The 17,848-nt window shown below is 27.9% G+C and overlaps 1 protein-coding gene across 1 annotated transcript; it reads left to right on the forward strand.

The window, feature by feature from the left end:
* Positions 1-8,332: 8,332 nt before the first annotated feature.
* LOC114126147 (uncharacterized) lies at positions 8,333-12,605 on the forward strand. Its single transcript, XM_027990030.2, has 8 exons — positions 8,333-8,485; positions 8,601-8,808; positions 8,892-9,210; positions 9,312-9,480; positions 10,118-10,411; positions 10,479-10,706; positions 10,828-10,990; positions 11,079-12,605. Exons 1-8 carry the CDS (start codon positions 8,381-8,383, stop codon positions 11,189-11,191), a joined length of 1,599 nt encoding a protein of 532 aa, XP_027845831.2. The 5' UTR covers positions 8,333-8,380; the 3' UTR covers positions 11,192-12,605.
* The last annotated feature ends 5,243 nt before the right edge of the window (positions 12,606-17,848 follow it).

Genomic DNA, 17,848 nt, shown 5'->3' on the forward strand with positions numbered 1-17,848 from the left:
TATATAGCTGTGCGCGTGTGTATATGATAAAAAAAAACGACACCGGCAGAGAGGGGTGGGCGTCCAAAATAAGACGGAAATATCGTGAGTCATCGAACGCCGTGCCGACGGCCTGCCGGTCTGCGTATTAATAGAGAACGAGCGCGCAGGGACCTCCCACACACATACATGCATATACGCAAGACACGGTGCGACGTGCACATAAATGGACCTCTTCCGGCCGGTCCCTCGGTGACAAAAACAAAAGGTTTTTACAGCTGGACAGCAATGTTTTCCACTTCTCTGTTTAGATCCCTATTCACACGCCCCATTTTATTATTTTAACAATATACGATCACCGTACTTATTATAATGTATTTAAGCGTGATTAATTCACATAATATATATAAAGCGCTTGGAAGCTGTTGTCCTAAAAATTACGTTCTTAGTCTAAAAACACAAAAAATGTCATAATAATTTAATATAAATTCCCTTAAAAACTATTAAATGATCTAGAAACTTTATAGAATTTATTTTTACATTTTTAAAATAATTATTTGTTTATTTATTTATTTTTTAAATTAATCATTGCAACTTTTAAACGTTCATAATATGCGAAGACAGTTATAGGGCAAGTTAACAATCATTAACAATCTAAGAGGAAACTTTTGAAACCTAATAACTAATAAGTGAGATATGTAACTACTAGCTATAGGTATAATGAGTTTTGATTAAGCAGTCATTTAGAAAACGATAGATACATAATATAATTGACATTTTAAATGTTTATTATTTTCTAAAAAACATATGCTTTTAAATAAATATAATGAAATATAAATTATAATTTAGTACAAAATAACAATTAAACAGATACTGTATATACTATACTGAATACTAAGTACAGCATACATGTTATAGGTACGTAATAAAATATACCTATCTATGTATGACGAAATGGCTCAGATACCTACTTACTTCGGGTTATTTAGGAAAATAAAAATTAGATCATAAGATTCATAAAGCAATTGATGGAATATCCACACGCGTTATGATAACTGAGTCACCCATATTATTCTAGTATATTTTATGTATGCTTACAATTAAACGCATATTTAAAAAGTTTCGAAAAAAAATAATATATTGTGGGAAATTAAATGTAGATTAATATCATGCTTTACAGTCTTAGGCAACATAATGAGTTTTTTAATACAAAAAATGTGAACCAAAATGATGTACCAAGATAAAAAAATTTTATAATAATATATAAAATATTTGTTACAAATAGACAAATAAACATCCAATAGTAGTATTGCAACGTCTATATATAATAATATGTATAGTTATTAGTTATGTATAGTTATAGACTTATAAGTTATAATACACAGTTTGTTGGTCTGTTGGGTGTAATTATTTAGTTTGTTCAGTTTGTCGATGTGTCACTCTCATTGTTTTATTTTAATAAATTCCGAGAATAGAACATTCGTTATTGGTTATAATTAAGTAGGTATTTAGACATTATGCGTATGTAAACGTTAATTGTATCGTTATTAAGTTATTCTTGTAACGTGTTATAAATTATAAGTTAGACTAATACTTTTTTCTCAGTTAAATCAACGACGTTTCGGAAACTGATTGCGCATTACTTCCACAAGTTAGACTAATGCTTAAAAATTATAATTACAACTTAAATAAAATATTATTTTATAAATATCTTTAAAAGAATTATTTAATGTTTGATTACACGATCTTAATTAGACTCAATTACGTGTTTAACGATTTCCGAACCTTTGCAATCAAAAAGTTTCATTTAAAATACAAACACATCGTCATGAAACTAATTCGTTTAAAGTGCCTTGAAATTAAAAAATATTGAAGTATTTCTTTGTATTTTATATATTTTTGAACAATATTTATAACTTTATAAGTAATCACTTTTGGGTATATCTACATGAATACAAGCATAGATTATACGTCATGTATTGAATTCTATTAATCTTTTAAAAAAATTTTCTGAAACGAATCGAGGGAGACACGAATTTGCACTTAACACCACCCCGACTCTTATTTGTATTTTATTGAATCCTTGGACAAAAAACTACCATGACTTATGAGCGATATTACATCTCAATGGTTTTTAATTTTTAAAGGGAACCTTTTGAAATTTGATTTGATGCTAATGAATAATGAGTTATGGGTCGTATTAAAGTGTATCACATATTATTATGGTTATTGTCTATTTATTATTTTCTTCCATACATAATCTATGTTTAAAATGTTTAAATTTTTAGTAGAATAATATTTTTTTATCGCGTATACATGAATTCCACAATATTCTATAATAACATTTTAGAACTACTTAAGAGTTTTTGATTTGGTTCAGTTAAGTTAAGAAGTTAAAACTAAACTTTTACTAAAATTTAGGTATAGGTACGTATCCATAACTAATTAATACTATATTTATCTTCCTCAAATCCTCAATGTTGTCACAAACTTTAAAAAGGTTAAATATTCATCTATTGGCTACATCGCATAACTTAACATATAAATATGTATCTTATGTATATATACTCTTATAGTCTTATCAACTTCCATGCATTACATGACGACTACACATGTCTTAACATACTATAGTGACATGTGGCCAGGGAAAGCTAAATAAGCAGTACATACTCGGCCAAAAAGGAAGAAATAAAAAGTTTAACATGTATTATGTTAAATGATAATGCTATTTATACATTAAAATGACGACTATTTATTAATTTTTATTGAATATTCGATTTATCAGGTTTCTTCAGAAGAAATTAAATTACCTAATTTTTTTTGTATAGGCAATTTCTTTACAGAAGCGTTCGTATTTTAGATTGCCTGTCCCGTATCGTCATTGTAAGAATAATCGGTTTTGGTAAAGGAGATATTCACGTTATTATATTATGGCGATTATAAGCTCTGTGCCGGACGCTTATCGATATTTTTAAATATGTAATTCCAATATTTTGCCGTTGCATATCGGATTATTTTTATTATCAATACACTTTTGTTATACTACACCGGTAAATATTGACAAATGACAATATTACTTTGTGGTCAACCGAAACTTCTAGACGAATGGATTTTATCTTTAAATAAACTTTAGATTGTAATTTTTATCAATAAAATACCATTTTCTAAGTTTTGACTTGAAATTTTATTTTAACGCTTATTCAATATTAAATATCACTACACGCCACTATTAAAATATACTATTATTACGAATATTTTATTAAATTGTCATGAAAATGCATTAACTATGCAGTTATAGGTCATATAATTAAGTGAAACTATTTAATTTGAGTATGATTATACTAAGTATATAATTGAGTACAAATAACACTTTTTGTTTTTTATAATAAATTAAACTTAAATAGGTACCAATGAACTCGGTTTATACATTGATAATAATTAATTTGATTTTAATGAAATGGACTAAAAAGGGCATTAAACTTAGATATTTTAGGAGGCGGTTCGAGTAATATTATAATGTCTTATTATAGCAAAGACAAATTTCATTGGCACTAGTGTCCCTGTTATACATATTACAAGTATCAAAATAAAAACAGTTATCGGAAGTCAACAAAATAATATAACAAGCGCTCAATCATGCTTATCACGTGTGGTCTGCACTTTTAATTCGAATTTTCCTTCTATACATAATACACTAGGCGTATAATATTATCTATTATATTGTAATATTTCTATCTCCGGTGAAGTGTGCGCAGACTCGTATTATAAATTATAATATAAAGTGCGCAATACACGCAGAAAATTGTACCTATATATCGTCTGTGTGTTTATCTGCGGTCGGATAAAACATAAAAGTGACACGACAGCTTTTTATCGCAAATCGTTCTTTGTGTACACCGGCGGCGGTGGTGTTGAATACACGCGCACGTGCCAGTTTGTCTGCACGTGTAAGCTCTTCGCCGCCAGGCGACAAATAATGCGAGCCAACCGATGATAATGAGTCATCCTGCAAACTCCTGGGTGTGTGTAAATAGGGAGGTTCGACTTTTAAAAATATCCTCAGCGCATGTGGCGAGTAGAATAAAATATAATTGTGTGTAAGTATATAATATATATATATTTATAACATCCGAGCTAGGTTTAAATGAAACGTGTCTATAATAATGAATAATGATTTCTATTATTAATATGTTATTATTTCGAATACGATTGAACAATTTGCTCCACATGTCGGTGTCTATAATCTATTTTTTGACTGCAAGTCTGCAATTCTATGTTTGAAATAAATCGGATACTGTTACGATAAAAAAAATAAATCGGAACAGTGCAGCAATGTTAGCCAAAAAAATTTATCAAATTTCCAATACATTCTAGCTTAACATTTACAAAGGAGTTAAAAGTTAATTCGTTTTTTTAGTAACTAAGTAATTAAGTAATTAAGCAATTTAAAATTGTTTTTTTTTTTTAATAACTAAACGATTTTGTTAAAAATTGATCCTATACTATTCCTTCTTACTATACACACGAGTATAATATAATAATATTATATTGTATAACGTGCTAAAATGTAATTATGTATATAATATAAATTATATTATATTTTAACTTTACAAAGGAGTATCTACACTATATTTGCTAGATATATATGTATATTAAAAGTATGATATGGATTTTCAAGGGAATTCTAAAACTAGGTAACGCGCGAATGTTGTTAATAATGATAATATTTAGAAGCTGTTGGTACTGAATGATAAGTTAACTCACGTCCTCAAAAAAATATATATTGCAGTCACTTAAAAAATCTCAGAGGCAATTGCCTTTGAAATTACTCTTCACCACGCCACTACTGCAGTGATTATTAAAAATATAGTACCATAGTATAGAAACGTTCTAACAAAAAGTATTCTCGAATATCTTAGAATTTAGATAATATTTAACATTGATTAATTTTATAACTAACGTTACTCGAACTTTCTCAAATACCTATCAAGTAAAGGTTAGTTACCACACTCCTACACACATACAAAGGTTGTCAAACTAAGTTAAAATTGATTGTTATTTACTTTTTAACTTATCTAGTTAGTAAAGTTAATTTTCTAATTAACTTAATCACTTATAATTAGATTAATATTGTTTATCATTGTAATAACTTAGTTTTTTTCTATTGGTTTAAAAAATAATAAGTTAGTACCTATACTGAGTTTAAAATTTAAATTATGTTCATACAAATCTGTAACCATGTTTAAATAAAAAAAAATTAATAATAAATTATTTTGTTTTATACTTTTTTCAGTATTAAATTTAAATTGTTTAAATTAAATATATTGTTAAATGGTAACCATACTTAAAGTTTTGAATTATGAATTGACTTTTCTAACAATTAATAATTTTTTTCTTCAACTTACTCACAATTACAGGTGTATTATGGACAACATTTGAAATTGGGAAAATCTCAAAAATGACCGAATAAAACACTTGGTGCTCACGACGGATGTTCAGATAAAATTTAAAATTATATCATTCATTGGAAAAAAATTAAATTTAAATATGATAAAATAATCATAGATAATTAACAAATTTACGTTAATTTTAATTAAGTATAATTATTAGTATGTATTGTGTATTTATATAGTAGTGTATTACTGTATTAGTGTATTGTCAAATAAGCTATCTAAACTCAAAATAAAACTAAAATAAGTTATTTTTATAAAAATTTGATTTTTGGTACATTTTTCTGTTTTACTTGTATTTTTACATTTAAAAATCAAAAAAATTACTGGAAATTTCCCCTCCCATAAAATATCAATTTGTTACCAAAACTACTAATTCAATGTCAAAGACTAAAGAAAATTCTTCTCTAAACCGTGATGAAAAACACATCATTAAAAAATTAATACATTACTAGGACTGCTTAAAACCTAATACGCAAAAAAATTGATATCGAGATTATTATAAATCAAATTTTACTATACGATATTACAATTTACAAAGTTAGTATTAAAGTTAGATGATTGATATTTTTTTTAAAAGTTATTGAAAAAAAATTTAAATCAAAAACAATCTATTTAAAAGTCAAACGATTCTTTTAATATAAATAAAAAAAAAATATATTTAAAATATTAATATTTTAATATTATTATATTATTTAATATTTTAGAAATATTTTCGTTTACATAAACAATAATAAAAAAATGTGTTGTTAATTATTAATTTAAATAAATATGTATAAAATGGAAATATACTTATAATATAGTCACTAAAGTTTGTCCGAAACTAAATATATCACAACGAATTTTGCTGAAGTATATACATTATATCGCGTTTGTCCGGATATTTTCAAGGTTAACCAGTAACGCTTTTATTATATAAACAAGAATATTAGATATTTATTTATTTGATAATTTTAAATTTTAAAATGTATAACATAATACATTATAATTATAATCTAAGTCTCTAAGAAGTTAACATATTTTATTTGTTATGAAAATTTCATCCAGACTGAGCATTATTATTATTTTTTTTAAGTCCGTTAAAATATATTGTTCAAGCATTTAAAAGTCCTTTAATATTATGTAGCAAATCATATGCTAGTATCTAGTGATTCTAGTGTAATCATTGTGACTTTTGTAGATTATTGAGCACTTATTTTTTTATTAATTTTATTTTATTTTTTTTTTGCACCATCTCCCCGTTATACTTTACTGCTTGTCCATTAATCATATATACGTTTCTGTGGTTGATTTTTGTAATTTAAAAGCTGTACATTTTTTTACGAGCACCATATCTTTCTTTATGTATAGCTCGGGGGTCATAATTCTATTATGAAGTCATCCACCCTTTCTATACGATGGTGCCATAGTTTGATAAGGGTGAATAATCCCGTGAAGCAAGGCATATGACTAATGGGCTATGTTAACACCCACGAAACCCCAACAACTGAGCCCTAATTTTTAAACACTCCATTAATATGGCCGAACTGTATATAGCGTGCATATCTCTTACCACCGGGAATCATCCCTGGAGAATTGAACCATTTATTTCAGATATGAATACCGGATTTGTTTGCATGGACTATAATCTGGACATTTAAATGTAGATTTATGCATATTCAAAATACGCCGTCACAATTATATAGGTATACTAATTCTTTACAGTATTTTAAGCTTAGATAGTTATTCGATTTGACTATATAATATATATATGTATTATATTTCTTTATTATTTTATAATTGAATATTTAGTTTCAATTTAAAATTATAATTGCATCCATACAATATTATTGTGCATTATACCAAATAATAGTTTATTGTATTTATTATTCATATTATTATTATTTTATTGTATACTAATCCCATAATCGTGTTTTATGTTTTATAGGTATCTGCCTATATAAATATGATATCACCACACTTAACAAATTGTTTTATTATTTTTGAAACCACATTAGGAAGTCCGTGGGCTACCATGGATACAGGGGTTTTCAATAAAAAATATAAAACTCATATTGGACAGTGTCAAAAAAAAACAGAGAAACACAATCTATACATCAATAAAATAATTATCTATAATCACATGTAAAAGTTAAATTGTGTAATTTAAATCCCTCCGTATATTATCAATATAATGTTGATCCATATTGAATTTAAAGTAGCATTAAGCATACAGATGTAAAATCGTTAAAAATAGATATTCAAAATGTAATAATAAATTATAAAATAAAAAATAAATAGTAACAATTAATCTCATTTAAATCAGTACTATAGTAGGGACTGACTAGTATTTGCATAAATATAAATAAGTAAATAACTATATAATGTAATCACAACACAAAATAAATGTGACCTGTTAAGGTTAGCTATAAGTCATATTTTAAGTTTAAACCTTCACACACATGAATACTACTTATCTATCGGCAAACATACATATAGTATGTTATTTCTTATATTATTAACTATTATTAAAAACTTGTTTACTAAAAACAAAAAAGTAATGAAGACTGAGCATAATTAAATTAATTTTAAATAATTTCATTATGCTAAAAATAAACTATAGAGAATTTACTACAGTTTCATTGAAACTCTAATTACTGATCCATAATTCTGAATAACTAGATTTGGGGAATGACAAACAATTCATAGAAACACTGGCCTTCGAATAGTTTTTACGCAGGAATATTATACTAGATAATTAGGATAATTATTATCCTAAAACATAATTTCAAATGTATAATAACTTAACAAATTGGACAAATTAAAATATTTGCAACAGTATTGATTACAATAAAATTACAGGTCCAAAAATATGTACACACTACACACGCGATCAGTTTGTCTATAAATATGTAGGTTGTTCCGAAATTTCGTACAGTTACTTACAAGTTTTTTGTACGTTATTTACGAAAATGGCATACAATATACACATATCTGGACCAAAAATGATTATGCATAACAAAACTTTAGCAGAAATGTTTATAAATCAATTGAATAACAACGAGGGTCTTTTCGGAGTAAGATATTTGATGTTGTATGATGATTACGGACATACATGCGCAGTTCTTTACATTTTTTAAATTATAATATACCTTTCATGTACTTTAATATTTATGTTTATCGTGTATACAGATCGACTGTTCGACTGGTAAAGAGTACGGTTATCAAAAATTGAAAAAAGACGTTTTAGCAGTGACTACTGCATTTAAAAAATATGAACTTGGACATGGAGACGTCGTAATGATGACAGATTATGGTTCGTACGAAGGACAAGTAGTTATGTTAGCTGGAATTTTGATGGGAACCACTATAGCTGCATTGGATCCCAATTTAAAAAAAAGTAATAGTAATGATATTATTTGATTTCGAACAATAATATCGCTTGATTTATTTTGTTTTATTTATTATTAACAATGTTTTTAGGTGTCTTGATAGAGCTCATTAATGAGTCCAAGCCAAACGTATTATTTTGTAATACGTTTAGTATAAATATAATGACAGATATTTTAAATAATATCACAAGTCAACCGATATTGAAGATTTCTACTATAGTTTGTGATGGTTTTACTACCTATTCAAGTATAGTGGTTGCGGTGGAAGACAATTTGTTTATTCGTCCGATAAAATCAAAAAACCCAGTTGGCCCATGTGCTATTGTATATTCGAGTGGTACTACAGGAACTCCGAAAGGAATTTATTTGTCGGATAACGCTTTGAAATCAGCTTTAATATCGTTCAAGCAGTGAGTACATAAATAACTAATTAATAAATTGATCAATCAGTTCATGGATTTAAAAGTTAGGGAATTTAGTTTAATTTTTTAATGACATAAAATGTTTTAAGATCGTTGATGGAAGAACCTATTGAAAACAAATTTATGATGACTTCACCTATATTTTGGTACACGGGAATGTTATTAATGATGCTCAGTGTTCATTTTGGCAAACCAAGATTATTCTTCTCGACAAATCCGACCACTGAACAAATACTTTGTTCAATAGACAAATTTAAAGTAAACAATAAACTCATTTATTATTTATTACTTGAAATTTTTTACTAGGTAAACGATAAATATTCACTCACTGATTATAATTATAAGTTTAAATATTGTATGTGTAAAATTAGATTAGATAACTGTAAATGAAGTACATAATATATATAATATATATGTTACCTAAAAAGATGGTATTTAGTTAATGTTGACAATGACTAGTCAATAACGATAATCCCTAATTTAGTAAGTAATTAACGTCAATATCTAGTCATTGATGATAATTCCTAATAAAAAAAAGGCATTGGTGATAAGTAATAATATTAAAAGTTAAGTTAAAAAATAATACTTATTGCTTATTATCATAAACTTAATACCTACCTATGGGCTATGTTTCATAATCAGATCGATCACCGATAAAGCGGTGTTGATATTTGTTTTGATACGGATTTATAACATTGTTTAATATAATACAGAAATGTTTATAAAACTACGAAAGATCCAACATTGCCTATCCTTTAGAGTCATTGTCGACAAGAACTAGGATATCACGACAATTCCTGAATTATCATATTTTCCGGTAACATTTATATACAATATACATGCATAATATAGTATATCATATACGATATAATTAACGTAAGTTTATGTATTATAGCCAACATTTTTGATGACTGGTGTAGCTGCAATCAATAAAATGATGTTTTGTCAGATAACAAATGGTCACAAATATAATATACAAAGTTTAATGACATGCGTGGTTGGTGGGTCTCCGATGCGAGCTGATTTACAAAAGACAATAGTAAACAATTTACTGCAGGGAAGGATACCGATTAAACAAGGGTACGGTGCTTCTGAACAAGGTATTATAGCCGTTTGGTCTATGGATTCAGATATAAGTACCGTCAAAGACGGATCTGTTGGGAGACCAGCAGCTGGTATAGAAATCAAAGTAAATAGAAAAAAATGTTTATCGTGAGTATTAATTAATAATTATATTTTAAACATTGTTTTTTTAGATTGTTAACTTGAAAACCGGCAAATGTGTTGGTCCCAATACTGAAGGCGAAATTCGTATTAAGTCGGTGTCCAACATGGAGGGATATGTCAACGATATGAAAAAAACGATTTGTTCGTACGACGAGGATGGTTGGTTCAAAAGCGGCGATGTTGGATATTACACGGACGACTGCTGTTTGTTCATTGTCGGGCGGATTAAAGAGTTGATGTTTTACAATCACAAGAGGGTACGATAAAATATTAATCGATTTTGAATTTCGTTTTAGACACTTGTGATATTCTTAGCATCACGCTTTACGCAGTTACATATATACTTAGGTACATACTATATAAAATGAATGTCCATAGATCGCACCAATTGACATAGAAACCGTTTTATTAAGTCATCCTGCGGTACTCGATGCCGGAGTGACGGGCAAAAATAGTGTTCACGGAGATTTGTTGATAGGAGTTGTCAAAGTCAAACCGGGACAAAATATCGAACCCGAAAAACTCGTATCGTATGTCAATGGTGAGATTATACAATCATGGATAATAATATGTTCCACCGCAATTTGTTTAGTTTCCCGTTGTAAAATTGTTGATAAAATATTTTTCAGATAGAGTGAATGACCACGAGAGACTACGCGGTGGTATTATATTCGTAGACGATGTGCCTAGATCTCCGGCCGGTAAATTGAAACGTGAAGAACTTCTAAATCTCATACAATAATTGTATTTACATACAATTTAGGTATTATCAATTAAAATAAAATGTAATAGGAAAAAAAATATATAACTAAACTACTTATCATTTTATGACTAATATAATATGTAGTTTGGTGAGAGTAAAAAAAAAGACGGTTCATTAAAAATTAAGCAAAGTTTAATAATGTATTAACCCAGTTAAGAAGAAAAGTGGTTTTTCCATACTTTAAAATACTTATTTATTTGTTTCCTTAGCATAATATTTTGAAATATTTATACATTTTGAAAAGAGAATAACAATTAAATTAAATTTTAAACTAAAATTATAAAAATTTTATTTCGAGATAGACTTTTGCAATTGTTTTGAATTTTAATTACATTAACGTTTTTACAAAAAGTTGTTACCAACACAAATCGAAAAAAAACTTTAAAAATTCAAAAATGGTTCTGAATAATATATTAAATTCTATCATGTCTAGAAATATTAACATTTTGTGAAAATTTCAAGTATGTAAGATTAGTCATCTTTAATTTAAGTACAACGAAAAACAAACAACCATTGATGTTTGTCAAAAATTGGTGTTGCATAAAAATATCCGATGTCCATTAAAATATTTTCTTTTTTTGGTTATTAAAATGTGAATTTTTTACTTTTGACTCTGTCCTTTTCCTAACTACTATCCTAATAGTAACTAGATCCAATTTTGGACCGAACCGTTCCAAATCACTAACTAAGTTAAATATTGAAGCATTTTTAATACACCAAACGATTATAACAGACACTTAGATACTAAAAAAAAACAACATAGTACTCATTGTAGAATCAGTTCATAACTCAATCAGAATATGAATTTATATACAAAAACCATCATTGTATAAAGCGATTCTATCCAGCGACAAAATTGTACAACCTGTAGTATGTACGTATAATTACTAATAATTAAGATTCGATAAATTAAAATCTATAGCCTAATTAGTTTTTGAAACATAATATTGTACAATAAAACAATTGTTGGATTACAAGTGATTAAGTAAACATAAAACAATAAAAAAATAAGTAAATAAATAATACTCTAACTGTTAGAGTCTAACAGTATAATTCTTGGCTCACCGATAGCACACATTTCGCTAACAATTTTTAACGTTTTTATGATTTTATTTGAAAAAAAATTTTCTTTACGAAGTTTAATAGTATGAGTTATCGTTTATTTTTATTATTGTATAATATTATTCCATGTTTATTACCAAAAACAGTTATAATTCGTTAAGAAATGTACGAAATAATTATTATGTAAACAAACCCTCATACTTCAGTCGGCGGCAATATTCCAATGACGTCAGAGAGGTACCGTTTAACGTCGCCTCTGAATTGTTACTTGTGTGTAATTGATTCGAGATATAAGCGTTGATTGCCAATAAGGGATGGTTTAAGACTTTTTAAATTATTTGTTTAAAAAAAAATAATGTACCTAATAGTAGGTATATTATAATAATGATAATGAAATAATAAAGTGACTGACGTATTATCTTATAGTATTCATTTAAATCATAGACCTTATAAGGTCTATACAACATCATTCTAGCTATTTATAAGTACCGGTCGAGAAAATTAAATTCCCTGAGATGAAATTCGCGTAATTACTAATTACCTTCCTCCTGATCGTCGGAGGATTCTCGAGGTCGTGATTCGAGAATGACCAAGTACGCCGTTAGTAAAATATATAGTAATCGTTAAATTATAATAAATTTAATAAGTAAAATGTAATATAAAAAATTATATAACTACATAAATATAGATGCGCATGCGCCTTACCTTATTGGCAGCTGTCTGAATACGCAGTTAACGTTATAAGACGGATAAAGGTTTTAAACACTCAAATTAAAATGAAGCAACACTGTTTAATTTCGATTTGAAAAAAAAAGGAAACGATCCAGTTGTCGCTCGCAATATCTGGTGTTGAGATGTCTTAGATGGTTTTAGGTACTCCTGCACTGGTTTCTTTGGCTGATGCTCATGCACTCGGCTCTTTGAAGGGTGCTCATGCACTGATGAGAGGAGACGATCTCGGTCAAGCCGGCCAGAGTCGCATCAAAGGTCTCCGTGCTACAAAGAAATTGTCTTTATCCCCGGCGACAGAGACTCTCACTGGACCATCTATTGTCTCCGGCGGCACACGAAATAGATCACATGTGTTGAGCCACATTATTAACACAACTACGTATATAGTATCCTACGTGATCAAATAATGTAAATCGTTCCTTTCATCGGTTATTTAAGACGTTTATTGGAGTTATAGGTTTTATCTGCATGCGACAACTTAACCGTTATTTATTTCACTAAATAAAAATAAGCGATTTACAATCATGATATCCGAGCATATCGTTACAGCTGCAGTTAACTCGAGTAGCCCAAGTCGTTCGGCGCGAATGCGTGATTACGTAGGTAATTAACTCCGTGCTACCGTTCGGTAACACATGGTTGTTGACTCCAGGTTAACCAGACGACCATAATTAAATAATCAGGTTATTTTAAATCCACTGATATCAATAGAGTTAACTCTACTTTGCCTACAACTCTAACGTACTCGACTCCGACCAATCATATTATCCGAACGCACACACCTCCGGTGGTACGACAACTCGGTAATGGCACAGATTACACACACTAATTTCCATTAACTACTCGCACAATGACACCGTTTAATAATAACTACCTAAATATTATTCTTTAAAACACGCTATGCACCAACCTCCTTAATTACACACACACACACGCGCGCGCGTATGTATACGCGACTTAAAATATAAGCGAAATTTCGATGATCGTCGTGAAGCTCGTTTTATATCGCTTCTGAGTACTGAAAATAGACGTGGCACATTCAACAACAACATAATATAGTAGATAATCATAAACCGTTATTATTGTCAACTAATGAAACCGATTTCAATATTAGTTCAATTTTTGTTATGAAGGGCGTAATACAAAAGTTGCATCGCTAAAAAAATACGACCAAACCGCCAGCGTTTTGTCAATGAGTGAAAATTAAATCACAGACGATAAAAAAAAAAAAAACAGATTCCCGAATCCCGATCGTGCCTATAATTTATTAATATAGTGCACAGATAATTTAATATAATATTAAGATGTAATGATATATCGTCATGCTCTCTATGATCGCAATCAAAACCGTATAAAATAAATTCTTGTGAATTTGTTTACCAATAGAGAGCGCTACCATGTAGTCAGATTGGCAATAAGCACTTTGAGGCCGTTTCTCGCCTATACATATTTATTGCACTCGTCACACTACCGTTATACTTTAATTATACTACCTTCGTGGCTTCGTGGTATTATAATATTCATAAATAATATTTTTATCTATACACTGATTGCACTGTTTAACAATTATTGTTCGACTCTTTGTCTTTGACGTCACATTCCTGTTCAGTAAATAACCGTTTTCTATGGTGACATTAGTGAAGACTATTATTATTACTATTCGTCACGGACGCTTTTGCGTTAATAGTACTCATAAAAGTTCCCCTTCAGATGCGTGACCGCCATACCTATCTATTTTATGTTAGGGACGACCGCTTTCTGCGCGTGACCAAACGATCCTCACAACATAATTTATGTGGGCGTGAGAATGAGAGCGATACATAATATTATATTAATCGACACAGCCTACCACTATATTGATCACAACTTACCTACTAAAAGTAAAATAAATTCCTTTAATAGCTATATATCAAACAATAAATTTAGTGAAATAAGTGGACAGACCGTCTCAACTTAAAATCGTTTGGTATAAATTGATGTTTAGATACCACCAGAATTTTTTTTTGAAACGTACTACAACGAGTTTAGCAAATCAGTATTTTGGAAGTAATGTCCTTCCAAAGTTTGGGATTTACAAGTTTTTACATATGCGCACAACGCTGTAGCCTATAGGTACTTTACAGCTGAGCACCACTTCTATAACGAATTTTTCGATTCTTTTTTTACATATTTTAATGGATTATGGATGATTGTGAAATTGTATCACAATTAATGTAAACAACAGATATGCTGGTGGTCTTAGGGGTGATTATTATTCTTATTTTACTGGTAGATAATGGATTACCTGAATTTACTTGATAAAATTGCTTGCTTAAACTAAATGTAGTTCATTATGGTTTTGCAGATCCACTGAAAAGATGTTACGGTTCAATACCTAATATTGTGGTATTATGGTATTGGACAAAAAAATTTATTACAATATAATTTACATACAATGAACAACAATATGAAAATAAAATAATTTCAAATTGCATTTGTTGTAGTTAGTAACATGTGTGATATTATTATTTACATATTAGGTACATTATACTATAAATGCATTTTATACCTCAAAAATATTTAAAATGGATAGATTAAATTGTAATGTTTATCACAAATAAAGTAATTTAATTGATTTTTATTTGATAATATTGTTAATAAAATCCAAAACACTATGTTAAAATAAACTAAGGCATAATGCATAAAAAAATTGTAAATAGATATATGTTTCCGTCTATCATATATATATTTTTAAATGTTACGTAATATTTTCATTTTATTTTATTACAAAAAAGTGCCTACGACTTGAGTCATTAAGATAAACAACATTAATGGTCATACCACACAATAAAAAACTATAATATATTATATAATAGGTACCTAATAGTAATTATGATAACTGAAAAGTATTAAATATCTATCATGAAGGACATACACTAAATTTATAAAAACTTACTCACTTTAAGATTAGTGTTAAATACACATATTATTCAAAAAATAATATCGATTAATTTGCAGCTATAATATAAAATTTTTACTTAATTATATGATGATTAGTGATTACTTTTATATGTAAACTAGAAGCATATAGAAAGAATATCAAAAAAATTGTCACTAAACAGACTTAAATGCTGTTCTATTAAGAACTATTTGTATAAGATATTGTCAAAAATACCATTCTAAGAAAAAAAATTTTTTTATACCTATAATTACAATAAAAAAAGACAAAAGTTGGTTCATTAGTTTAGATAGTTTAAACAAAATTAAAAAACTTTGTATTTCAATTACCAGTTTTAATGCAAATTTATAACAAGAACAGCTTTCCTCTATTTTTTTGAATCCGTGATTAAATGTCTTTTATAAATTTTAAAACGCGATTATCTATTTATTATAAAAAATATTAAAATAAATAATATTGATTTTATCAAGATTCAGTTATAATTTTAATTTTATACACAATTATACAATTTATTTTTCAAAAAGGGCTGAAAAACTACTAACTCAAACTGGATATTTTTAATAAATCAAAAAATGTAGCTAACATTTTGAAATATGATATAGACATAATAATAATTTATATTCTAATAAAGCTTTAAATTTATATTTAGTTTATTTAACTATTATTGGATAATTTTATTTTATTTCTATTTTCTACACATATTTTATAAAGAAATAATTGCATATTTTTAAGATTTTGTTGGGTGCCTCAAGTTTTGAGGACTGGTCATGAGATAAACATATTTTGTTTTGTGATTCTTATTTCTTATTAATGAGAGAAAATTAAATAATTATCTATTTTTTTTTATATGAACAATTTTCACCAAAACTGAATATGATTCAAGATTTTTAAGGAAGAAATTGGAGTGCTTCAAAACATATAGGTTCAAAATCAAGATTTAAGGGACCCGGTGCCGGGTTTTTAAATTTTCTGCAATTCTGTAAAATTTGAAAATCAAATTTTGTATTTTAGTTACTACTTTAATTATAATACTTTCTCACTTATTTACTACCCAATACCTATTTAAGGGGGGTTGATATGGTGTATTATATCAAAAAATGACTTCACAGGAATAATTCTCAGGCCTTGTAGAATTATCGAATTTTGGTAACTATATTTTTATTTGAAAGAAGAAGACTTCCTACAGACCACATCAAACTCCAATTTTTATTTTACTTAAAATAATAGTAAAATATAATTTATACAAAATTGCATAAAATTGTATTATTTTTGAAGACAGATTATAAAGTTTGAGATTAAAATATTTAAAAACAGAGATCAATGTGGCTTGTAGAATATTACCCTCTATTAGTTAAAAATAAAATTATAAAATTTGGTTGATTTTACAGAACAGAATCCCTATTCTCGTAGAGCAGGGGTCACCAATTAATATTTTCTGTGGGCCCCATTAAGAATTCAGAAAATTATCGAGAACCATAAAAATTCGAAGTACATAATATTTATTATAATATGCCGATTAGATTAGGTTATGTATTAAATTATCGGTTTTTTCTCTCCTTGTCTGCGGGCCAGTTAAAATTAATTCATCCGCGGGCCGCCATTTGGTAACCCCAGCCATAGAGCGTACTTTTGTGTACAAAATCCCACGGGTGCCTTAAAGAAGTTAAACTTGTAAATTCAGCAATCACTTGTATTGGACTAGGACCTTGACACTAATAAGAACATAACTGCAACCATGGTGGCACGGTAGTTAAATTTCAAATTTTTTTTCTTAAAAATATTGACGGTTTTCGAGTCTTAAGTTATAAAACAGTTTTGTTCTTTTGGCCGTACAATGATATAGTAAAAAAAGTCATTGTAATTCTTGACAATGAAATAAATAATAAATATTATTACATAACAAA

This window comes from Aphis gossypii, chromosome 3, assembly GCF_020184175.1.
Source record: "Aphis gossypii isolate Hap1 chromosome 3, ASM2018417v2, whole genome shotgun sequence".
In the NCBI taxonomy this organism is placed as follows: domain Eukaryota; kingdom Metazoa; phylum Arthropoda; class Insecta; order Hemiptera; family Aphididae; genus Aphis; species Aphis gossypii.

Excerpts from the sequence above, each read along its gene's own strand:
- LOC114126147 (XM_027990030.2), top strand. The coding sequence starts at position 8,381 with ATGGCATACAATATACACATATCTGGACCAAAAATGATTATGCATAAC. Across the intron at positions 8,486-8,600 it reads ACAACGAGGGTCTTTTCGGA|ATCGACTGTTCGACTGGTAA; the intron begins GTAAGATATTTG and ends TCGTGTATACAG. Across the intron at positions 9,481-10,117 it reads GTTCAATAGACAAATTTAAA|CCAACATTTTTGATGACTGG; the intron begins GTAAACAATAAA and ends TATGTATTATAG.